The following is a 26,283-nucleotide window of genomic DNA, read 5'->3' as shown; positions in this document are numbered from 1 at the left end:
AGTCAGCCGGTCAGTGCTCAGAACCATACATTGCACACTGCATCAAATTGGTCTGCATGGCTGTCGTCCCAGAAGGAAGCCTTTTGCTGAAGACAAGCACACTAAGGACATGGATTACTGTAATCATGTCCTGGGTCCGATGAGACCAAGATAAACTTATTCGGTTCAGATGATGTCAAGCGTGTGTGGCGGCAACCAGGTAAGGAGTACAAAGACAAGTGTGTCTTGCCTACAGTGAAGCATGGTGGTGGGAGTGTCATGGTCTGGGCCTGCATGAGTGCTGCCTGCACTGGGGAGCTACAGTTCATTATTATTATCAGGTATTTGTAGAGCGCCAAAAGGTTCCACAGCACTAATTCATTGAGGGAACCATGAATGCCAACATATACTGTGACATACTGAAGCAGAGCATGATCCCCTCCCTTCGTAAACTGGGCGGCAGGGCAGTATTCCAACATGATAACAACCCCAAACATACCTCCAAGACGACCACTGCCTTGCTAAAGAAGCTGAGGGTAAAGGTGATGGACTGGCCAAGCATGTCTCCAGGCCTAAACCCTATTAAGCATCTGTGGGGCATCCTCAAATGGAAGGTGGGGGAGCGCAAAGTCTCTAACATCCACTAGCTCCTTGATGTCATCATGGAGGAGTGGAAGAGGACTCCAGTGGCAACCTGTGAAGCTCTGGTGAACTCCATGCCCAAGAGGGTTAAGGCAGTGCCGGAAAATAATAAGGGGCCACACAAAATATTGATACTTTGGGCCCAATTTGGACATTTCCACTTAGGGGTGTACTCACTTTTGTTGCCAACGGTTTAGACATTAATGGCTGTGTGTTGAGTTATTTTGAGGGGACAGCAAATTTACACTGTTTTACAGGCTGTACACTAACTACTTTACAATGTAGCAAAGTGTAATTTCTTCAGTGTTTTCACAAGAAAAGAAATAAAATATTTACAAAACTTGGAGGGGTGTACTTTTGTGAGATACTGTAGATACATATTATGTATTTTTAATATTTATAATAAATGTGTTTTAATTTTTCACCATATTAGCCCCTGCTTGCATACTTTAGCCTTTTGGCACTCCTATTATTGCTATTTTTTTCTCAGAATTTGAAGGAGTAACCAGGGCTGGCAGCGTCCATCCAATAAGGGAACTCACTTATAACATCTGTATTTTTACACCATTGTTGTTACTTGCAGCAATAAGCTTGACACATTTGACCACTAAAGCTTTCTGATAAGGTGTTTTATAAGCCTTGCCTCCTCTGCGTTTTATATCCCTTCAATTGGTTTGCTTATGTATCTGTACTCATGCAACCACCACTAGACATGTGCAATATACTGAATATGGCTGTGGATGGAGACATTTTACAGTAAAATCATGCAAAATAAATGTATATAGCAATGTTTCTATATTTTTAATATATATTGTGGATGACTACATTCTGGGTCTAGTGTAATACATTTGTTCCAATTATAAATGTGTAAATTATCTCTTAAAACTTTAGTTCTGTACTGCAACATGCTATATATTTTTATTTTGAATATGTTAGTATTTTAATGAGGATGATTTGACACAAAGAAGTATTGATATTAACATGTCAATCCGCACCAACAGTCTCTGAAATGTTCTTTAGAGTAATAATTGTAAATTCTAAAAAATAAGAAGATGGTTAACTGAAATAATAACATTTTACAACATAAAAATAACATTTATTTACTTTTTAGTGCCAACATTTTTCTTATTTTTAACTTTTCGGACTTTATTTGGATTAGGAACAATCTTTTTAACTTTAAGACCCTGTAATTTAGTTTTGGACGTCTTTTCTTCACTTTCACCGATCTTGCGTTTACGCCTTTTTTTTGGTTCACTGCTGGATTCTTCATCGATTACAAGTTCATCCTCTGAGGACTCTGCTTTCTGGGATTCACTTTGCAACCATGGAACTTTTAATGGCGGGACTCGTGAAATTACGGCTTTTACTTCTTCCAAGAAAACATCTGATGACTTTTTAAAACCCAGGGCCAATACCGACTTCAGTCCAAGTACTGGCGCAATGTTCTCACTCAAGCGAGGCAACTGGCATGCTGGAACTTCACGACTTGCACTTAGTTCAACAAGGTGCTTTGTGATCAAAGTAGGTTTGGCAGACTTACAAACCAGCACCAAGTACACCTCATTTTTTTCCAAAGCTCTGGTAACCTCATTAATCCCTATAGCCAACTGCTTCCTTAGATCAACATGGGTCCAGCCAGGCTTGTTTTCACTTTCTTTTTGGAGCTCTTCTTTATCTGCTTCCTCACATGATTTTATTTCTACATCAGAGTCTTTTGTCTTTTTCCCTTTCTCTTTTTTCTTCTTTCCATTAGTACTTGGTGTTTCTTTCTTTGCTTTTTTTCCTTCAGTTTTCATTTCTATTTTTTTAAGTCCAACATGGTTAAATTTTTCCATTAATGTCTGCAATATGAACTGCATGTCATCTCCTACAACTGTATTCCAATCAATGTCATAAGGGTTATTTAAAGTAGTTTTCACAACTACTGGTTTGGGTTTACGTGCTGGTCCTTTAGTGGCTTTGGTTGACATTTTATGAGTTTATATTGATGTTGTCTCTCCAAGATCTGCAAAAGAGAAATAAAAGTTGAAAGAAAATACATAAAAAACAAATGTATAACATTTTATCTCATGAATGTCTTTAAGGTGCAAAATGTAAACAATGTAAAATCCAATTACATGTTTTCCCAAACATAACAATTAGCTCCACCCCCTTTTATGTCCAGTAGCTTAACATTGAAGCACTCGACTTCAAGAGGGAGCACCCCCAAGCCTTTGGCCCATATTCTGGGAAACTTTGGTCCATCTCTGTCATACGGTGCAGGAACAACAAGCATTTTTGTGCTTATCAGGTGTTCACACAGGCTTAGCCAGGATAGAGTGAGTGTGTGTGTGTAATATATATATATATATATATATATATATATATATATATATATATATATATATATTTCTTTCATGTAATTAGCAAGAGTCCATGAGCTAGTGACGTATGGGATATACATTCCTACCAGGAGGGGCAAAGTTTCCCAAACCTCAAAATGCCTATAAATACACCCCTCACCACACCCACAAATCAGTTTTACAAACTTTGCCTCCCATGGAGGTGGTGAAGTAAGTTTGTGCTAGATTCTTCGTTGATATGCGCTCCGCAGTGAATGTCAGAGGGATGTGAGGAGAGTATTGCCTTTTTGAATTCAATGATCTCCTTCTACGGGGTCTATTTCATAGGTTCTCTGTTATCGGTCGTAGAGATTCATCTCTTACCTCCCTTTTCAGATCGACGATATACTCTTATATATACCATTTCCTCTACTGATTCTCGTTTCAGTACTGGTTTGGCTTTCTACTACATGTAGATGAGTGTCCTGGGGTAAGTAAGTCTTATTTTTGTGACACTCTAAGCTATGGTTGGGCACTTTTATATAAAGTTCTAAATATTTGTGTTTAAACATTTATTTGTCAGTTTCATATTTGGGATAATGCATATGAATAAATCAATTTTTTCTTACCTTAAAATTTGACTTTTTTCCTGTGGGCTGTTAGGCTCGCGGGGGCTGAAAATGCTTCATTTTATTGCGTCATTCTTGGCGCGGACTTTCTTGGCGCAAAAATTTTCGTGTCATTTCCGGCGTCATACGTGTCGCCGGAAGTTGCGTCTTTTTTGCACCAAAAAATGTCGGCGTTACCGGATCTGGCGTCATTTTTGGCGTCATTGTTGTCTCCACAATATTTAAGTCTCATTGTTTATTGCTTCTGGTTGCTAGAAGCTTGTTCATTGGCATTTTTTCCCATTCCTGAAACTGTCATTTAAGGAATTTGATCAATTTTGCTTTATATGTTGTTTTTTCTATTACATATTGCAAGATGTCTCAGATTGACCCTGAATCAGAAGCCACTTCTGGAAAAACGCTTAACTGAGTTTCAGTTCTACCAAAGCTAAGTTCATTTATTTTAAATGTTATAAATGTTTATCTTTAGCTATGGTTTGTAATAAGTTATTATGATATACTTTTACATGCAGAATCCATTAGTATTTATACTTTATTGCCATTCTTACATCTTATGTACAAGAAATATTTAGAAATATTTTTCTGATTCTATTTTAAAGGCTTTGTCTGACTTTGTGCCTTCTAATAAAAAATTTTTAGGTCTTTTTCACTTCTTTTTTAATTATTGAAGTTTCAAATGACCAACAACATACTGATTTATCCTTCTCTGATGATGTTTTTTCTCTTTCAGAATTTTCTTCATCAGATATTGACACTAACAAATCTACTTTTTTATTATTTTTTTTATTAAAGTACATTTGTTCTTTGTTGAAAAGGTGTTGATTATTTTGGATATTAAGGTAACTAGTTCTTTAAGATTAGCTGACACTATTTCTGCCTATTTATTCTTCTGTGTTTTCAGAGGTTTTCTTTCCAATTCCCCATTCTAGGGAATGGAATAGGCTGAGAATTTTCTTTTATTCCTTCTTCAAAGGTTTTAAACTATATTCTTTGCCAGCAGTTAAATTCAATTTTTGGGCTCTCTCTACTCTTACTAATTATGCTATTGTTTCTATAGCAAAATAGTATTTATTTTCATTTAGATTATTGTATCTTATTTATGGAAAATTATTTAGTTTCAGGTACTTTTCTTGGTCCTGTGATTTATTTGGATTTTGCAATTGCTTCATTTTTGTTCTGTTTACTTTAAGATCAAGTATCAGATTATGATTTATTTTAGCATTGTTAAGGGACAACATTTACTAGACTAGGTGCTGTTGCATTTGTCTTGTTATTTTGCATTTATTGATTATGCAAGTCCACTGTATTGTCTTTTCCTTTAAACTGAACTATCATGCTAATAATTTCATTTGTGTCTTCATTTTATTGAATATTTTCGCAAATGAGGGTTAATCTATGTCTTTAGCTATTTTAGCTAGAAGAATTTTGTGATTTTTATAAAATCCATATTTCTTTTGTTCTAAGATAATCAATTATTTGTTTTATAATTGGATTCAATTCTTAACTGTTACTCTGGGCTTCAAGATTGAGTTCTAAGACTAAAACTTTAAGCTTATACTAGTCTGGTTGTTCTTATTAAGGAACGAATTCCTGAATTCTTTCCCAAGTAACATGTTTATAATTGGAAATTTTTCAGTTCGAAATCAGCTCCCTAATATTGCGATGTACGTGCCGTATTCCAGCTTGGCTGGCAAGGGGCAGGTTAAGACTTTTTTTTACATTTATTTGGTTCTATTCGGTCCAAATTTCTTTGATTTTATTCCAGTAAGGCTAACACTTTCTTTAAGTGTGTTTCAGTCCTATATATTTTGGGTACTGTTGAAGCATGGCTGGGCACCCATGGGGTTCAAGCGCTGCTCAGACCTGGAATCTTCTGGGGTATTTCTTCCAGTTCCATTTTTGGGAACTAGGTTTTGGAGTTTTATTCAAACTATTCTGCCTTTTGGTCAGTGATAGCATTATTTGTTTTCATTAGATACAATAGATGCATATTTTCATTTTTCTGTTTTCATTCAGATTATTTTCTGAGGATGCGGAATCTCATATGATTCACTTTGCTCTTCAGGACATAGTTAGAGGATCTTTTTTTTCAAAAGCTCTTGATTCCTCACACAAGGGTCACCTTTTTTAGGTTTCCAGATATTTGTGTCTCTGTCTTTGTCTCTATCAGACAAGGGACAATTTTATTGTGTTCCGTTTGTCGGTACCTTTAGTCTCTATTATTTCTTTCAGTTGCTATATATGCATAGAAGTTTTAGGTCTTATGGCCACAGCATTGGATTTAATTCCCTTTGCTCATTTTCAATAGAAAGAACCTTTTCAGTCTTTTATGCTGAATTATGGTGCAGGGATTCTAGGTTTTCGCATTTTAAATCTTCGAATCCTAATATTTATCTCTCTTGATTTGGTGGTTAAGATCACCATCATTTTGTTCTACAGGTCTCTTAGTTTCTTTCAACCTGGACCATGATCTCTACAGATGCGAGTCTTTTTGGTTGGGAGGCTGTCTGAGGATCTCTGTCAGCACAAGGGGTTTGGAAATCTCAGGAGGCGAGATTACCATTTGATATTTTAGAACTCCGTGCTTTCTCAGAGTTTTTTTCAGTTTGTTTCTTTTTGAAGAAGAGACGTTTAATGTTTTTCAAACTATATCACTACTATGGTGTATGTCAATCATCAGAGTAGGACGATCAGTCCTTAGGTTGTGACAGAAGTGTCTCGGATAATAGCTTGGGCTAAATCCAGCTCCTATCTAAATTCTGTGGTTTTTATCCCAGGTATAGATATTTGGGAAGCGGATTATCTCTGTTAATCAAGCTTTTCTTCCGGGAGAATGGTCTCTCTTACCCAGATATGTTTTTTCATCTCATCTGAATAGAGAACTTCCCAGGGGCCTATTAAGGTCTGGGAATCTTCAGGCGGAAGTAGTGTATGCATTGACATTTCTTTGGAATTATCTTTTTGCCTATTTCTTTCCGCCTCTAGTTCTTCTTCCAAAATTCTTATGGAGTATTTGTTTGTTATGCTGGTAGCTCCAGCATGCCCTCTTAGGTTTTGGTATACGAATCTCATTCGGATGGCCAGTTGCCAACGTTGGACACCTCCGTTTAAACCAGACCTTTTCTTTCTCAAGGCCATTTTTTCCATCAGGATCTCAAATCATTAAATTTGAAGGGATGGAGTTTGAACACTTGGTTTTTAGTCATAGAGGTTTTTCTGACTCATTGATTAATACTATGTTTCAGGCTCATAAATCTGTCCTGAAAGATTTATATTGAGTCTGGAAGACCTACTTTTCTTGGCATTCTTTTAAAATTCATAGAATTTTATTATTTTATCAGGTTGGTTTGGATAAGGTTTTGTCTTCAGTTCTTTGTTAGGACAAATCTCTACTCTTTCTGTTCTTTTTTCACAGAAAGATTGCTAATCATCCTGATATTCATTGTGTTGTACAGGCTTTGGTCCATATCAAACCTGTCATTAATTCAATCTCTCCTCTTTGGAGTCTCAATTTGGTGCTGAGGGCTTTACAGGCTCCTCCGTTTGAAACTATGCATTTTCTGAACGTTAAATTACTTTCTTGGAAAAGTATTGTTCCTTAATGACTCCGTCATTAATACTATGTTACAGGCTCGTAAATCTGTGTCTAGGAAGATATATTATCGAGTCTGGAAGACTTACATTTCTTGGTGTTCTTCTCATAATTTTTCTTGGCATTCTTTTAGAATTCCTAGAATTTTACAGTTTCTTCAGGATGGTTTGGATAAAGGTTTGTCTGCAAGTTCCTTGAAAGGACAAATCTCTGCTCTTTCTGTTCTTTTTCACAGAAAGATTGCTAATCTTCCTGATATTCATTGTTTTGTACAGGCTTTGGTTCATATAAAACCTGTCATAAAGTCAATTTCTCCTCCTTGGAGTTTGAATTTGGTTCTGGGGGCTCTTCAAGCTCCTCCGTTTGAACCTATGCATTCATTGGACATTAAATTACTTTCTTGGAAAGTTTTGTTTCTTTTGGCCATCTCTTCTGCTAGAAGAGTTTCTGAATTATCTGCTCTTTCTTGTGAGTCTCCTTTTCTGATTTTTCATCAGGATAAGGCGGTTTTGCAAACTTCTTTTAAATTTTTACCTAAGGTTGTGAATTCTAACAACATTAGTAGAGAAATTGTGGTTCCTTCGTTGTGTCCTAATCCTAAGAACTTTAAGGAAAGATCATTGCATTCTTTGGATGTAGTTAGAGCTTTGAAATATTATGTTGAAGCTACTAAAGATTTCCGAAAGACTTCTAGTCTATTTGTTATCTTTTCTGGTTCTAGGAAAGGTCAAAAGGCTTCTGCCATTTCTTTGGCATCTTGGTTAAAATCCTTGATTCATCATGCTTATGTCGAGTCGGGTAGAACTCCGCCTCAAAGGATTACAGCTCATTCGACTAGGTCAGTCTCTACTTCCTGGGCATTTAGGAATGAAGCTTCGGTTGATCAGATTTGCAAAGAAGCAACCTGGTCTTCTTTGCATACTTTTACTAAATTCTACCATTTTGATGTGTTTTCTTCTTCTGAAGCAGTTTTTGGTAGAAAAGTACTTCAGGCAGCTGTTTCAGTTTGATTCTTCTGCTTATAATTTCAGTTTTTTTCATTATAAGATTTAAACTTTATTTTGGTGTGTGGATTATTTTTCAGCGGAATTGGCTGTCTTTATTTTATCCCTCCCTCTCTAGTGACTCTTGCGTGGAAGATCCACATCTTGGGTATTCATTATCCCATACGTCAATAGCTCATGGACTCTTGCTAATTACATGAAAGAAAACATAATTTATGTAAGAACTTACCTGATAAATTCATTTCTTTCATATTAGCAAGAGTCCATGAGGCCCACCCTTTTTTGAGGTGGTTATGATTTTTTTGTATAAAGCACAATTATTCCAATTCCTTATTTTATATGCTTTCACACTTTTTTCTTATCACCCCACTTCTTGGCTATTCGTTAAACTGATTTGTGGGTGTGGTGAGGGGTGTATTTATAGGCATTTTGAGGTTTGGGAAACTTTGCCCCTCCTGGTAGGAATGTATATCCCATACGTCACTAGCTCATGGACTCTTGCTAATATGAAAGAAATGAATTTATCAGGTAAGTTCTTACATAAATTATGTTTTATATATATATATATATATATATATATATATATATATATATATATATATATATATATATATATATATATATATATATATATATATATATACACACACACACACACACACATACATATATACACACACACACAGTGGATATAAAAACTCTACACACCCCTGTTAAAATGTCAGGTTTCTGTGATGAAAAAAAAAATGAGACAAAGATAAACCATTTCTGAACTTTTTCCACCATTAATGTCCCAATAGGAATCCACCCTCCTGGGGTCAACCACCTATCTGTTCAGCTTTTATATAATAGACATTCAAAAAACACAGACCAAGATTTTCACCAAAACTTGTAGTCAGATTTATTTCTGAAGGGAAACATATCCTCGAAACGACTACAAGTTTTGGTAAACATGCTGGTCTGTTGCTGTTTTTTTTGAGAAAATTATATATTATATATATATATATATATATATATATATATATATATATATATATATATATATATATATATATATATATATATATATATATATATATATATATACACATATATATACACATTTACCAATGCACCACAGACTTCTGGGAAAGGTATGCTTCCATAAAATTCCCTTATTTGGTAAAGGCAGCAAAACCAAAACTTCTAGACAGCCATTTTGAGCTTGTTGCTCTCATCAGCAGAAGTGTTCTCTGGTGCATTGGTAACAATGTATACAGGCCACTTCTCTGGGAAGGCAAGCGGGGATACTTGCACAATACCTAGATGTGGTCATTGGCTATACAAACCCAGAGGGACATTGACTATCTTTATTGTAGTTGAGCACACTCGTAAACAAATTAACGGTTGTGACTTGTACACCACCCTCTTAGGCTAAAAGATTTACCATGCATGCAAGGGATAACTAACTCATAAATGATAAATCTCAGACTAAACAACCTACTTGTGGAAGTACCAGATGCCAGTAAAACAAGGACAGCTCTTCTGTGAATATTAAGAGCCAAATATAAAGCATGCACAGAGTGAACACTTCATTAATCCATAAAAGCAACACACATATATCCAATAAAATACTCTTGCTTCTTCTCTGCTTATGGCAGCTAGGAAATCTAACACAACGACCATTAAGCTGATAACCCCAAAGATGCCATCTGTAAGTTCCTTCTCCCTACAAGAACAGGAACCACATCTAACATTAGAAAGTGAAAAGCAATCTGACATCATGGCAACTCAAGCTTCTACACTACTACCCCAATACTCTCTAGACCAGCTAACCAAAATTCAGAGCACAATAGCTGCCCTCCCATCAAAATCTGGCATTGCTGTCCTAAAATCCTTCATAAAGTCTGAAATATCTTCTATACGGAAAGATATTAACGAATTGGTCAAGAAAACTTAATCAATAGTCAGTAACAATACCCAACACCTCAATTGCCAGGATTCCATGATCCAAGACCAACAACTGAAAGTGGAAGACCTTGATAACAGGAATCGGCACAGTAACTTAAGGATCAGAGGAATTCCTGAGGACATAACTCATGAAAACATAACCACATACCTCCTGCAACTCTTTAAGAGCCTAGACCCCTCGCTGGAACTGACAGAATCTTCTCTAGAAAGAGCTCACAGAGCCTTACGTCCAAGACCTAATCCAGAAATCCCCCCACGGGACATAATCAGGAAATTTGCTTTCTATCAACACAAAGAAGCCATTTGGAAACAGGCAAGAACCCAAGGATCAGTATCTTCCAAGGACAAACTCTCCAAATCTTTCAGGACATATGTCCAACAACAATTGAAAAGAGACGCTGTCTGAAATTTATAACCACCGTACTACAAGAGAACAAAATAAGATACCGATGGGGATTCCCATTTAGCCTTCAAATTCAAAAAGATGGGAAAACTTTTGTATACAAGAACATGGAGGACCTTGAGGTCTCAATTTGACTTTCCCACAATCACAGCATCAGAAGCAAGACTTCGCAACACAGCCTCGGCAGTGCTCTCAAAACAACACAACTCACAATGGACTCTGGTATCAAAATGAAGAGCTAAAGACCCACCAATTAAATGAAGAGACTTTAGCTTAATCTGAGATGAATCCTTGCCTAAGAAGGCAGTTAGTCAAGTATAAGCAGGTCGTATAATCAATAATTATGAAAAATGTTGTAAATGTTTATTTAGAGTCATACCATAAGTTGACAGTAAGCATGTTTTATATAACTATAGGTTAGTGGCATGGATAACGGCCAAAAGTGATGATTAAAGTGACAGTCTACACCAGAATTTTTATTGTTTAAAAAGATAGATAATCTCTTTATTACCCATTTTGCATAACCAACATAGTTATATAAATACACTTTTTACCTCTGTGATTACCTTGTATCTAAACCTCTGTAAACTGCCCCCTTATTTCAGTTCTTTTGACAGACATCCATTTTAGCCAATCAGAGCTGGCTCACTAGAATTCCACGTGCATGAGTACAGTGTTATCTATATGAAACACATGAACTAACACCCTCTAGTGGTCAAAAACTGTCATAATGACCTGAGAGAAGAGGCAGTCTTCAAGGGTTTAGAAATTTGCATATGAACCTCCTAGGTTTAGCTTTCAACTAAGAATACCAAGAGAATAAAGCAAAATTGGAGATAAAAGTAAATTGGAAAATTGTTTAAAATGAAATTCTCTATCTGAATCATAAAAGTTTATTTTGGACTAGACTGTCCCTTTACGAGATACGGGCTCCTAGAATCCTGCGACTCTAATAAAACCCTACCTAACCCACACGAGTTGTAATGTTTATCAAGGCAGCTTAATCTGTAACCGGGTGAGGGCAATACTGAACCCGCTATTAGGGTGGGGACCGTCCCAATTCATATAATTCCACCTGAGAGATTAAAAATATACTTAGAAGAATGATCAACCTTACAGTGGCAATAGCCAAACTAATTTTAACTTATACTTGAATGTCGACAACAATGGGCAAAAATAGTATAGAAATAAGATGCACAAACCAATCTTGCCAAAAATTTAAAAATATATTGATTGTTGTATTACAGCCTTTAAAGTGAAGGTAAAGTTTTAAGATTTGGAAGACATCAATGCATTATTTAATCTCACCATAATCTAATCGCTAACTTTTTTCTCTATTACTTTTATATTTATCAATTTATATATATTTATCAATCCCTACCGTTTCTATTGTGACTCTTCCCAACCTCTGTTTCCGGCTTTGAAGGTCTGTGACGTATAAAGCGGTCCCACCCGCTCTATACGTCTCTCAAAAGCGCGTTCACGATGCTCAGTTCAACTGTGCATGTGCAAATCGCGATTGCACTCTCTACTGCGCATGTGCAAATCGGCAAACCAATTATCCAATGTGTGTGCGTTAATCTGCTTGTAAACATAGTATTAAATGAATAACTATATTCATTCAGTACTATGTTATGTGAGACAGAGAGCAGCTGCATTCTTCATATCGTTCAGCCGATGACGTAGTATGGGAATTCCAACATTATTCAAATACGCATGCGCAAAACGGGAGCATGCATGGATTCCTATATGTTGGTAAAAAAAAAAAGGATAGCGCATGCGCAGAACATCAAGGAGGAGGATGACGTGGAGTGACGGCCGCCTAACGGACAGATTTTCAATTGGGTAATCTGAAAACGTGATTGAGACACAATAACGGGTTGAATTTTCATATCTTAAAAAAGCGATTTATTATGGCGATTACTTTATTTACACTGAAATAAAAAAAATAAAAAATTATGAATGAAAGTCATATTGATTTGGGACAAAGAATATTTTTCAAGATCGACAAGGTAACTTTACCTTCACTTTAAGTGTGACAAGAAATGGGAGGTCTCAGGGACCCGAGGTTACATAAGTTTAATGTTTTTCATATTTTCTTTTTATATGTATAAATTGTTCATCTTATATGACACACAACAAGTTAAATATGGTTATTGACTTTGTTTGTCGCTTAGCGGGCCTGGCTGCGTTTGCGGGGAACATCACCAGTGTAAAACCCATTAAGCAAACTACTCAATACTTGGGCTGGTGGATGGGGGGTTTGCGTGGGGGCGGCCATGTCGGCGCATTTCATGATCCAAAGTGCTCTAGAATGTGGATTGTTTGTTAGGAGATTGTTACATTTTTCTCCTGCACATAAGTACAAGATCTCAGTTACTATAGGCAAATAACAGAATCTATTGGCATAGCGGCCTGGTTGTTTTGTTCACTCTTGAATAATTTTAATAAGGGCCATAAAGTGGAAAACGCATCCTCGTGGAAGTCACTCTCAACAAAACTAATGTTATTGTTTTATGTTAAATGTTTTACAACTGCTTCTTTCTCGCTGCTCTACTTGTTCAGAATTATCACAACACAATCAGAAATGTACATCCAGCTACCCGTTAACACATACACGTCGATAATACCCATAACACCCACTACACTACTCTTCCATGGCTAATTTTCAACAAAACAAAAATAAACACTAGATTCCATAAGAATCCAAACAATAAACACCAAAGGACAACATCCCATCTAAAAGATCTCAAGCATTGAGAGATTTTGACAGACACAAAACAGACTTAGCATTTGTCCAAGAAACCCACTCTATCAAAAGCAGGGAACCATTAACTTTCACAATCAAATTTGGCACATTATTATGCTTCCCATCCTAAATCCAAAACACATGGGGTTGGAATTCTAATTAGGAAAAACATACCAAACACAGCACTCAAAACAATCAGGGACAAAGAGGGTAGATATATCATACTGGTAGGCCTACTTTATGGCCGCCCGGTTACATTGGTTCCATATACACTCCAAACTATTGAACTTTATCAAAGTAGTAACTAACCTTATTTTAGAACACCAAAAAGGAACACTAATAATTTGTGGAGACCTGAATATGCCATTGAATCCCCTGCTAGATTGCTTGTCCACATATTCATCTATCCCAACCTCACATATTAACCGTACTAATACTTACCTTAAAAAGCTAATTGTCAATGATCTCTGGAGGGTTTCTAACCCAGAGAAAAAAAAAAAAGGAGACCACACATTCTATTCATATCCTCATAAACTCTATACCAGAATCGACTATATTTTTACTGACGTAACAGGTATATCGTTATTTAATTCTTCACAAATTTCCCCCTTAACTTGGTCAGATCACATATCAGTCTTAGGTACATTAACTTGGCCAACCAAACTAATACAAGATTTCATATGGAGATTAGATCACCACCTATTATCAGATCTGTCACATCAGATCTCACAATCTATTACAGAATACTTTGTCCACAATACCACTCCAGACATATCCCAATCAGATGTCTGGGAAGCCCACAAATGCATGATAAGAGGGGAACTCATAGGTATAAAAGCATCTATACTTTAAAAAAAAAGTTTTTTTAATCCCTACTAACCAACATAGAATCTAACTACTAACCGTTTTACAATTGGAAAGAGAAAAATAAGTGTCTTATTATAACAAAGAACACAAAAGTCAAACATTAAGACTACAACAAACACATTACAAAGAACATAACAAATCAGGCAGATCCCTAGCAAGATACTTAAAGCAAAAAGCACATAAATCATATATTTTACGCATAAAAGATGACCAGAATAAAGAACATTGCTCCTCCAAATCCATAGCAAAAACATTCAGAGAATACTATCAAAAACTATATAATCTGAATAGTCCACCCAGCCTAGCATCTCTAGAACAAGAAACAAAAACTAATGCAATAACCACATTTTTATCCTCCCTTCATCTCCCCCAAATCTCCTACCTCCAAAAAGAACAACTAGAGGAACCCATATAAACAGAGGAAATTAAATTGGCTATTAAAGATCTCCCAACTGGCAAGGCAACGGCTCTGATGGATTTAGCAATAGATACTATAAATAATTCCAGGAAGAATTGATACCCCACCTTACACAATTTTTTAATTATATTGACAAATCCAAATCACTATCCCCTAGATCATTAGAGGCTCACATTATACTACTGCCAAAACCAAACAAACCCTTAGATCACCCATCACATTATAGACCAATTTATCTCCTAAACTCAGATGCCAAAAATCTATGCGAAGGTGCTAGCAAATCGCATGAATTGCATGCTACCAGATCTAATCCATCAGGACCAGGTGGGATTTATTCCAAAACGTGAAGCTAAATACAACACGGTCAGAGCCTTAAACCTTATTCACTTCGCACAAGACAGAGGAATCCCAGGAATCCTACTGTCTATAGATGCAGAAAAGGCCTTTGACCGTGTTGACTGGGGATTTCTACGTTCTACATTAGAACACACAGGCTTCGGTCCTAGAATACTGGACAGAATATTCTCCCTCTATTCTCAACCTAATGCTAAATTATTAATAAATGGAACCCTATCAAACACCTTTTTAACCCCTTAAAGGGACAGTCTAGTCAAAATTAAACTTTCATGATTTAGATAGGTCATGCAATTTTAAACAACTTTCCAATTTACTTCTATTATCTAATTTGCTCAATTATTTAGATATCCTTTGTTGAAGAAATAGCAATGCACATGTATGAGCCAATCACACAAGGCTTCTAGGTGCAGCAACCAATCAGCAGCTACTGAGCATATCTAGATATGGTTTTCAGCAAGTGATATCAAGAGAATGAAGCAAATTAGATAATAGAAGTAAATTAGAAAGTTGTTTAAAATGACATGCTCTTTCTAAATCACGAAAGAAAAAAATTGGCTTTCATGTCCCTTTAAGGACCAGCGACGTACCCTGTATGTCGCTGGCCTTTTTTTGGGACTTGATTGTTTTATAGCGCGGTCTTGCCACCAGCGTTGAGACTGCTCTATTCCACAAAGCCTGCTGGAGGGAGGGAATTAATAGCGTGTTCTTGCTAGACTTGTGCTATTATGTCCTGAAAAAACCCTTAAAGGGACAGTCTACTCAAAACTAAACTTTCATGATTCAGATAGGGCATGCAATTTTAAACAACTTTCCAATTTACTTTTATCATCAAATTTGCTTTGTTCCCTTGGTGGTATTTTTGAAAAGTTAAACCTAGCTAGTCTCAAACTGATTTCTAAACAGTTGAAAACCGCCTCCTAGCTCAGAGCATTTTGAAAGTTTTTCACAGTTGGACTGTGCTAGTTCACATGTGTCATATAGATAACATTGTGCTCACTCCCGTGAAGTTATTTGGGAGTCTTCACTGATTGACTACACTGCATGTCTGTCAAAGGCACTTAGATAAGGAGGCTGTCTGCAAAGGCTTAGATACAAGGTAATCACAGAGGTAAAAAGTATATTAATATAACTGTGTTGGTTATGCAAAAACGGGGAATGGGTAATAAAAGAATTATCTATCTTTTCAAATAAGAATAATTTTGGTGTAGACTGTCCCTTTAACGACCAGTGACATACAGGGTACATTGTGGTCATTAAGGGGTTAATATCTAATGGTACCGACAGGGTTGCCCCCTCTTCTATTTACCTGTTTTAACGAAACCATCGTGACCAAGATCAGACAAAACCCTCATATAAAAGGGATACAAGTGGGAACACAAATATATGTCATGTCCCTTTTCACAGACAATATACTATTTTCACTCACTGACCCGGAAAAATCTATCCCCCCAATGTTGCAGGAATTCAAACTATTTCATTCACCGTCTAATTTTAAGATAAACTCTGCAAAATATGAGGTGCTAAACATGAACTTAGACGATAATACCCTACTTAAAGCTAGTGCAAACATACACTCCACTATCTAGTTATTGATTTGGCAAATACAATGGAAGAAACTTTTACAAACAATTACGAACCGATCAAAAAAACCATTATCAGAGACCTCTCTTCATGGCTATCAAAAAGATTATCATGGTCAGGCAAAATAAAATGACCTCAAAATGAACATATTCCCTAGATTATTGTACATTTTTCAATCAATACCAATTCCCCTACCCAAAACCTATATTCCAAGTATACAAAAAGAGTTTAGCGACTTTGCTGGAATAGAAAACCACCTAGAATCAACAACAGTATTATGCAAACCCCCAAACTTAAAGGTGGGCTAGGAATCCTCAACATAACACTTTACAGACAAGCCATCTTTTTGCAAAGAATAGTTGATTGGCATATACATTACAACCATAAGAGATGGGTACAGTTAGAACATTTAATTACGGACGCCCCACACCTGGGGAGACTGTGTTGGAGCATGGAGAAACCAGAACATAAACTGATACATAACTCCCCACTGATAACCGAAACTTACGTTACATGGGAACATATCCTGTCCAAAAATACTATAATTTCATCAAAATCATCCCCTCTAACCTTATTTATAGAAAATGGACAATTTACGATAGGACGCAATGCTATACCCAATGTACCAGACAAAAATATTTGAGATCTCTCTATTCATATGATAACGTCTGGGGAAAAAATTCTCTCCCAGTCAGACCTTTTGGACAAGGGCTATACATATTTTCACAACGGGTTCAACTACCATCGAGTACACTACTGCATCTCAACATGAACAAAGCAGAAACATGATTAGACCACTAACAAATTTTGAATCTTTTTGTACCCGAGCACCTCCACTTTCTCATACCCTCTCATTGATATATAGAATACTAACCATCAACCCCCTGGCTACATCCCTCCATACCTTGAGAACTTGGAAGATGATTTGGGAATAATTATTCTACCACAAACGAGCATATCAATTTTCCAAAACATAACAAAAACGTCTATATTACTATCCTTAGTTGAAATCAATTTAAAACTTATACACAGATTGTACCTTACTTCCAGGAAAATCCACCGCCTATTCCACCACAAGTCAGATCATTGTTGGAGATGTGGTCAGCAACATGGCTCACATGTGGTGGTGGTGCAACACAATCCAAAACTTTTGGAGAATAATTATAGCAGAAATAGAAACAATACTAGAGACTCAATTCCGCTTAGATCCCCTGGTGTGGTGTGCAATCCTCCTAAAATTAAATACAAACCCTATAAAAAAAAACTATTCTGTGTGATGACGAATAGTATAAAATACTTAATAACAAAAAACTGGAAAAGCAAAGTAGCCCCAACCTTAGAAATGTGGTCACATAGGGTATCAGAATTCATAGAATTAGAGAAATAATATTATATGAAAAATGATAAAATGGACATATACGCTGAAATGCTAGCCACATGGGAACATTACCTCAAACACAAAACTCATAATTAGGTTGTCCTGTCACATTATTTCTAAAAAGTAAATCTTATCTATTCTTGTGGAGTCGATGTATAAAGGGTAACTACAAACACTAACACCAACGATGAAACACATACGAGTAGTTGATATGGGTTTAAACCACGGTAGCCACATAAAGTCCTTCAACCTAGTTGCATTACTAATTCTTGAACAATTAACCAAGCAGCATTTTTCTCAGTCGTCTTCTTCTTCTCTTGCATATCTTTCTCTTCCGCTCTCTTTTCCTTACCTTCTCCACAAATTCAATGCTACACACATGGTATAGTTAAAAGAAGGTGTTTCTGTTTTTTCTATAAACACTCTTGTTGTTATTATTATTATTATTATTATTATTATTATGTAAAATCCAACTGACAATGTTATCTAAATCCAAGGGAGCTGTGTCTGGCATGAAAGGGTTAAGTTAACCAATTATAAAAAATGTGAGGGGGGGTTTCACCCACATATTTAAATAACTAGAAAATAAAACCCAACTGTAAGCAATTTCTATAACTTGGCCTATATCCCTTGGCAATACCAGTGAAAAACCCCTCCCCAAAAGGGACGTTGGGAGAACTACCACTACCCTGATTTACCTATAAAGGTAATCCTCAGGCACTTCCCTTTTCTCTTTCAAGAGATGTCAAGTCAAAAAGTTGGACTAAGAAAAGGGGTTGGGGAGCCTGGTAAGTATTACTCAGAGCTATAGGCCAAGAAATTGATTATATTTGGTTGTTAATGTCTAGTTATCTTGGCCTTCCCCTGGTAATACTTACCAGTGAAAAAGAGTATAAACCAATACACAATAAAAGATGGGTGGAAAAAAATACAGATATAAGATTACATGTTAAACAAAATTTTACAATCAACATTAATCAGCAGCAGATTGGGACATGACAAGCCTAAAATGAAACGAATGTATGATGATACGTCAAACTACTGTTTAAGAAATCACTCAAAGTAAAATCTCTCTCTCAAAAAAACAAGATACTGCGACTGCTCTTATAAGAACACATCTCAAGGCTATTCAAAGCTTGATCACCTTCCTAAAGGCTAAACAAATAGTCCTTAAAAAAACTGCTGGGTATAAGAAACTTCAAAGCAGAATTTCCCACCATCTATTAATAGAATGATGACAAAATAATTATCTTGTATATAAATTGTGTTTCTTAATATATGAAAATAAGAGAAAATGCAGGGGGTTGAACTCTACCCCTGTTTGCCTGATAAAAGGGTCCTAAACAATTATAGACTGTGACGAACCAAGGTTATCCAACCCTGCGCCCGTCACTTATTTGGCACAGAAAGGGTTTTCAGCCCCCTTTTCTGTCACCTATAGGTCACAATCTAGCCACACCAGGCAAGCTTGTGATTCAGTTTAGTGGGTGCAAGAGTTAATTCGCATTCCCTTAATCTGTACTAGACGTAAGAGAAATGCCCAACACTCCCTTGTAATGCCACCCACAATAAACTATAAATCCTATAGCTCAAATGCTGCCACCACTTAAAATTTATTAAAGGGAAAATCTTAAGGAAAACCCCAGACTTTACACATTAACTCTAGAAATACAATTTAGCAGAAAATAACCTAAAATTATACAGTTCTAATATTCCAGTCTCTTTCAGTCAAGTGGTTCAATTATTACACAAAGGCCAAACTTAATAAAGGAATTATTTATTATGCCAAAAAATATTATGCACAATGCATTATTAATAAAAAGTTGTTACACATAAAATTACACACGCAAACAGTATTTTAAAATAAAAAGGAGAAAAACAGAATTGAATACTTTCCTAGTCTTCAAGATTTGCGCCAGGGGAATGGCAGAAGAAGATGGCTCCTTACTCTGTACAGCAGCTCCCCTTGTAAGAATGACAATCTTATTGTTAAAAAATAAGAATCTTAAACCTACTTCTCAGAGATCATGTTGCTTAACCACACCCTCCTGGGCGGGCTAAGAAACCCCACTGTCTTTACAAACTTCAATAGACTAAATTTCTTGCCTGAATTTATACAATCCATTATCATTCCTGCTAGGTAAGAAATTTCTATATTTACATATTTAGAACCTCTTAGTTTTATTGGGAGAACCAGTTTGATATCAAATATGCCATAGGTTGTCATATTTACCTGCCGTTAAAGTTATAACACTTTTAACCCACATATGTACATAGTATACCAATGTCCTGTCAGTGACCTGGTCAGTTTTTGTAATGAAGGGCCTGTTTTGCATCATGCATTCTATTGACAGCTTAAGCCATAAACTTTATCCTGTGTATCTCTGTGACTAAGAGCTTCAGTGATTTTATGACTCAATGCATACACACTAGCATTTGGTGGCTAGTTAGAGGGTTCTGGCACTTCAAAGAAAATACAAACACAATTCTTCTTGAAAACAAATAACTGTTTTGAGTGCAAGCTGCACAAAGTTAACTCCTTAGGAGCTGAATCCTGAGATATTTGTGACATAGACAAAGAGTATAGATCAGTACACAGAAATAACTTGATATTCAGGACAAATGTAACAGACATTATGATCACTAGAAATGAATAGTCTAAACAATAAGAGACCCCCCCCCAGAGTGGACGGAGAATCAATGTAAGGGATTTGCCCATATTCCAAGACCCAAGATATACCTCTCTGGACTGTTTTTGGTTAAAAGACTGGACTAACAGCGACAATTGAGGGTTATATGATAGTGGACAAACCATTAAAGGGCCATGATACCCAAATGTTGAAACACTTGAAAGTGGTGCATTATAGCTGTAAAAAGTTGACTAAAAAATATCACCTGAACATCTCTATGTAAAAAAGAAAGATATTTTACCTCAATAATTCCTCAGTAGCCACATCTCATTGTAAAGGACTTCTAAGCAGTAAATCAGTATGTCTGTCCCGGGACAGGCAAAGGGGCGAGCTTTATGTACTCTCATCTTATTTCCCTATTCAGTTTAAAGGGACACTAAACACCTGTCTTCTAATAATCCCTAAAACCTACTTTTTCTTAATAATAAAAAAAAAAATATTCACTGCTGTCTATTTTATATGCTCCTCTTACCCCAAACTGTTGAAGGAGATTATTTAGTACAGCATGGATCCACTGCTTGATTCTCCTATGTAAGCTGCCATATTGTAACATGCGTTGCAGGCAGGGGCACAGAAGTCACATGCTCATGATACAGTCACGTGACACACACACACACAGCTGTATTACATACAGCAGGGCTCGACAAACCCAGGAGCCTAGGAGCCACTGGATCCTAGAATTTTACCCCTGGCTCCTAACTTTTTGGGATATTCTCCATATATCTATATACATATCCAACTGTCTGGCTCCTAAAAATATGCCTGGCTCATAAATATTCTTACTGGCTCCTAATTTTTGAACATATTCGTAAAGCACTGACATACAGTATACTTAGAGCATCACATCTGTTTGCAGAGTGTGAGCTGCTGTGACTGAAGAAACATATTTATTAGTTAGAGTATAAATGTATTAGATTTACCCATTTATGTTTATACACATCATATGCATTAGAACTTAAAGGGACAGTCTAGGCCAAAATAAACTTTCATGATTCAGATAGAGCATGTAATTTTAAACAATTTTCCAATTTACTTTTATCACCAATTTTGCTTTGTTCTCTTGGTATTCTTAGTTGAAAGCTTAACCTAGGAGGTTCATATGCTAATTTCTTAGCCCTTGAAGCCCACCTCTTTCAGATTGCATTTTAACAGTTTTTCACCACTAGAGGGTGTTAGTTCACATATTTCATATAGATAACACTGTGCTTGTGCACGTGAAGTAATCTGGGAGCAGGCACTGATTGGCTAGACTGCAAGTCTGTCAAAAGAACTGAAAAAAGGGGCAGTTTTCAGAGGCTTAGATACAAGATAATCACAGAGGTTAAAAGTATATTATTATAACTGCGTTGGTTATGCAAAACTGGGAAATGGGTAATAAAGGGATTATCTATCTTTTAAAACAATAAAAAATCTGGTGTAGACTGTCCCTTTAAATAAAATGCTTATTAAGTACTGTATTTGTGTTTCTACACCCCCCCCCCCCCCACACACACACACACACACACAGTTAATACTTCAAACTGCCCACAAGTTTTATGTTTTAAGAAAAGCCATTTGCTGCAGGAACTATTATCAGTGTAATTTATTTGTAACCTCCGTGAGGGCGAGACGGACGCTGTGACGCTGCATATACTCTTGGTGCAGAAGATTTCTGCTTTTCAAGACTTCTGTTTATATAAATCATAAAGGGCTGACAGTTGTACAAGCTTAGTGATCGTTTAGCAATGATCGATCACTAAGCTTGTACAACTGTCAGCCCTTAGTGATTTATATAAACAGGAGAAGTTTTGAAAAGCAGAAATCTTCTGCACCGAGGAGTATATGCAAATTATGCAGGGTCACAGCCTCCCTCCGGTTACAAATAAATTACACTGATAATAGTGCCTGCAGCAAACGGCTTTTCTTAAAACATAAAACTTGTGGGCAGTTTGAAGTATTAACTGTGGGGGGAGTTGGAAACACAAATACAGTACTTAAGCATTTTATTTAAGTTCCGATGCATATGATGTGTATAAACATAAATGGGTAAATCTAATACATTTTTTACTATAACTAATAAATATGTTTCTTCATTCACAGCAGCTCACATTGCAAACAGATGTGATCCCCTAAGTATACTGTATGTAATATAGCCATGTGTGTGTCACGTGACTGCATCATGAGCATGTGACTTCTGTGGCCCTACAGCTTACATAGGTGAATCAAGTAGTGGATCAATGTTGTACTTTAAAACAATATCCTTCAACAGTTGCGAGTAAGAGGAGCATATAAAATAAACAGCAGTGATTATTTTAATTTTATTACTAAGAAAAAGTAGGTTTTAGCAATTTTCATCACGTGTTAAATGTCCCTTTAAGGAAGTTTACTATGAAATCTCATGAGATCACAGTAAAAGAGTTAATTACCTCAGTACTGTTGATGCTGATTGGCTGCTGTTTATTTCTTCATTTATTTATTTTTTACCTGCAGCTGGACAGCAGCTGAGTATAACTTTTTACACAGAACTCACTCTGGTAAGATGAGGAAATTGTGAGGTAAAATATCTCCCTTTTTTACATAGAGATGCTCAGGTGATATTTTCCTGTCAGCTTTTTATAGTTATACTGCATCAGTTTTAAAGGGACAGTCAACTCCAGAATTTTTGTTGTTTACAAAATTAGGTAATCCCTTTATTACCCATTCCTTAGTTTTGCACAACCAACACAATTGAAAGAATATAGTTTTTTACCTCTATGATTACCTTGTATCTAAGCCTCTGCAAACTGCCCCCTAATTTCAGTTATTTAGACAGACTTGCATTTTAGCCAATCAGTGCTCACTCCTAGGAGCTTCCCGTGCGTGAGCTCAATTCTATATGAAACACAGGAACTAACGCCCTCTAGTGGTGAAAAACTGTCAAAATGCTTTCAGTTTAGAGGCAGCCTTCAAGGTCTAATAAATTAGCATATGAACATCCTAGGTGTAGCTTTCAACTAAGAATACCAAGAGAACAAAGCAAATTCGATGATAAAAGTAAATTAAAAAGTTGTTTAAAATGACATTAACTATTTAAATCATGAAAGGTTTTTTTGGACTTGACTGTCCCTTTAAGACCCAATGTCGGAATATATTTTCCCCCTACGATAAATATTCAAATATGCTGACCTTAAAACTTATATAGGGAGAGAAATAACTGGGTCAACTTAAAGGGATAGTAAACACCAAAAATGTTATTGTTTCAAAAGAAAGATAATCCCTTTATTTACCATACCCCAGTTTTGCATCACCAACGCTGTTAAAGAAATATACTTTTTACCTCTGTAATAAACCTTGTATCTAAGCTTCTGCTGACTGCCTCCTTATCTCAGATCTTTTGACAGACTTGCATTTCAGGCAATTAGTGCTGACTCTTAAATAACTTCACGTGCATGAGCACAGTGTTCTTTATATGAAACACATGAACTAACGCCCTCTAGCTGTGAAAACCTGTTAAATGCATTTAGATGAGAGGCGGCCTTCAAGGGCTTATAAATTATGAGCCTACCTAGGTTTAGCTTTCAACTAAGAATAACAAGAAAGCAACACAAATTTGATGATAAAAGTAAAATTTTAAAGTTGTTTAAAATGACATGTCCTATCTGAATCCTGAAAGTTTAATTTGGACTTTACTATCCCTTTAAATTTGGGCCTAGTGGCTTTTAATTCATGATATAGAGGGCAGTTTCTGTTTATCAGTATAATTTCAAGTTGCTGATTGTTTATTTATGGAACCTAGCTGGTAGTTTGCCCGTAATATATATTGTAACGAAATTATGATTTGTCAATATTTATTTTTTTCCTGTATAACTTCGATAAAAATAGAAATACAAGAATAAACCTGAATAAAAGTCTTTCCCTTCAAAAGGGACAGTCTACACTAAACTTGTTATTTAAAAAGTTAGATAACGCCTTTACTACCCATTCCACAGCTTTGCACAACCAACATTGTTAGATTAATATACTTTATAACATTTAAACCTCTAAATTTCTGCCTGTTTCTAAGTCACTATAGACAACCTCTTCATAACATGTTTTTTTATCACAACAGGATACTGCTAGTTCATGTGCGCTATACAGATAACATTGTGCTTACGCCCAAGGCGTTATTTAAGATTTAGCACAGTACTAAATGCAAGTCAATAGATAATAAATAAAACGTCATGTGATCAGGGGGCTGTCAGAATAGGCTTAAATACAAGTTAATCACAGAGGTAAAAAGTATATTAAGGTGAAGGTCAATTTAGATGAATCAGTGCCTGGTTTTTAATAAACCTATTAAAAACACGGGAACTTTAAATCATCAAAATTGAAATTTCACTCGTTTTCTTCAAATACTTAGCTTTTAATCCTGACAGCCGCTGCAGTGCTTCCTCCACAAGTCCTCTTTGCGGGTCCAAAATGATGAAGCCAGCTTCCTCCGAGTGGCTGTGAAGATTAAAAGTAAGTATTTGAAGAAAACGAGTGAAATGTCAATTTTGATGAATTAAAGTTCCCTTGTTTTTAATAGGTTTATTAAAAACCAGGCACTGATTCATTTAAATTGACCTTCACTTTAATATAACTGTGCTGATTATGCAAAACTGGGGAATGGGTAATAAAGGGATTATCTATCTTTTTAAATAAAAATTATATTGTAGACTGTCCTTTTAACTACAAACAAGGTATAAATAACAAAAACTAAAATATTTATACTACAGAGATGAAATCCACGTAATCATAATATCAAACTGAAAAAACTGTAATGCAGATGAATTAGTGATTCTAAAAAAGCGTTCAGTGAAAGTCAACCCTAGCGTTTTTGAAACGCTAGGATTGACTATTGAAACAAATAAAGGGGACTTTTATTCATGAAGTATAAGATACCTTATGTAGAAAGCTCCTTTGTTTCAAGCGATCGCCGTTCTGAGCTGCTAAGGAAGCCCACGGCAGAATGCTGTTTTGCTTGAGAGGTGATGTTTTCACCTCTTAGCCAATAGCTGTGCGATAAATAGCTGGGTGACGGATTTATCGCATAGGTATTTGCTAAGTGGTGAAAACGTCACCTCTTAGCAAAACTTTTTTTTGCTGTGGGCTTTTTTAGCAGCTAAGAACGGCAATCGATTGAAATAAAGGCGCTTTCTGCATGAAGTATCTTATACTTCATGAATTAAAGTCCCCTTTATTTGTTCCAATAGTCAATCCTAGCATTTCAAAAACACTAGGATTGACTTTCACTTTAAATAGAGAAATAAAGGAACTACTGCCGAACTCTGGATTGTAAGATCAATAAAGGCCTAATAAAAAAAAAACTGATTTTAACTGTTAAGTGCAGATAAAGAAAGGTAAAATGTCTAGCCTGTTAAATAATGTTCATCCCCATGACTGTAAAATCTCAAAAAATGGCTGAAAATTAATCAGATGCCATTTCATCTGAAATGAAAAAAATCTAACCTGAGTTTTTTGAGCATGAAACACGATTGACAATTAGAGATAGCACAACATTGTGACTGCACAGAAAGATTAGCTGTATTCCACAGTCATTGGTTGTACTGTACACTCTAGTAAGCCATTTATAACTTGCCCTAATTGGCCTAAGTAAACCTAAATTACAATATGGCAGCGCCCAATGCTTTATGGACATTAAAATGTTACCCTTATTTTTTCGATATTTAAACAACTGATAGAATTTTAAAAAAATGCATGTACATATTAATCATCTCAGGCTA

At 35.9% G+C, this 26,283-nt stretch overlaps 1 protein-coding gene across 4 annotated transcripts in view; it reads right to left on the bottom strand.

Moving 5' to 3' along the window:
* Nucleotides 1-1,695: 1,695 nt before the first annotated feature.
* The window catches only part of RPP38 (ribonuclease P/MRP subunit p38), a 26,323-nt gene continuing 1,735 nt past the window's right edge, over nucleotides 1,696-26,283 (bottom strand). For 3 of the 4 annotated variants that reach the window (XM_053714005.1, XM_053714006.1, XM_053714008.1), the window contains exon 2: nucleotides 1,696-2,626. In XM_053714005.1, the coding sequence (XP_053569980.1) occupies nucleotides 1,722-2,591 (870 nt within the window). In that variant the 5' untranslated portion in view covers nucleotides 2,592-2,626 and the 3' untranslated portion in view covers nucleotides 1,696-1,721. Of the gene's footprint in view, nucleotides 2,627-17,531; nucleotides 17,605-26,283 lie in introns of those variants that run through there. The other variant, XM_053714007.1, reaches the window with a different exon arrangement.

Source organism: Bombina bombina, chromosome 5 (assembly GCF_027579735.1).
Source record: "Bombina bombina isolate aBomBom1 chromosome 5, aBomBom1.pri, whole genome shotgun sequence".
Classification (NCBI taxonomy): domain Eukaryota; kingdom Metazoa; phylum Chordata; class Amphibia; order Anura; family Bombinatoridae; genus Bombina; species Bombina bombina.
This window is presented reverse-complemented; position numbering and strand designations above follow the sequence as displayed.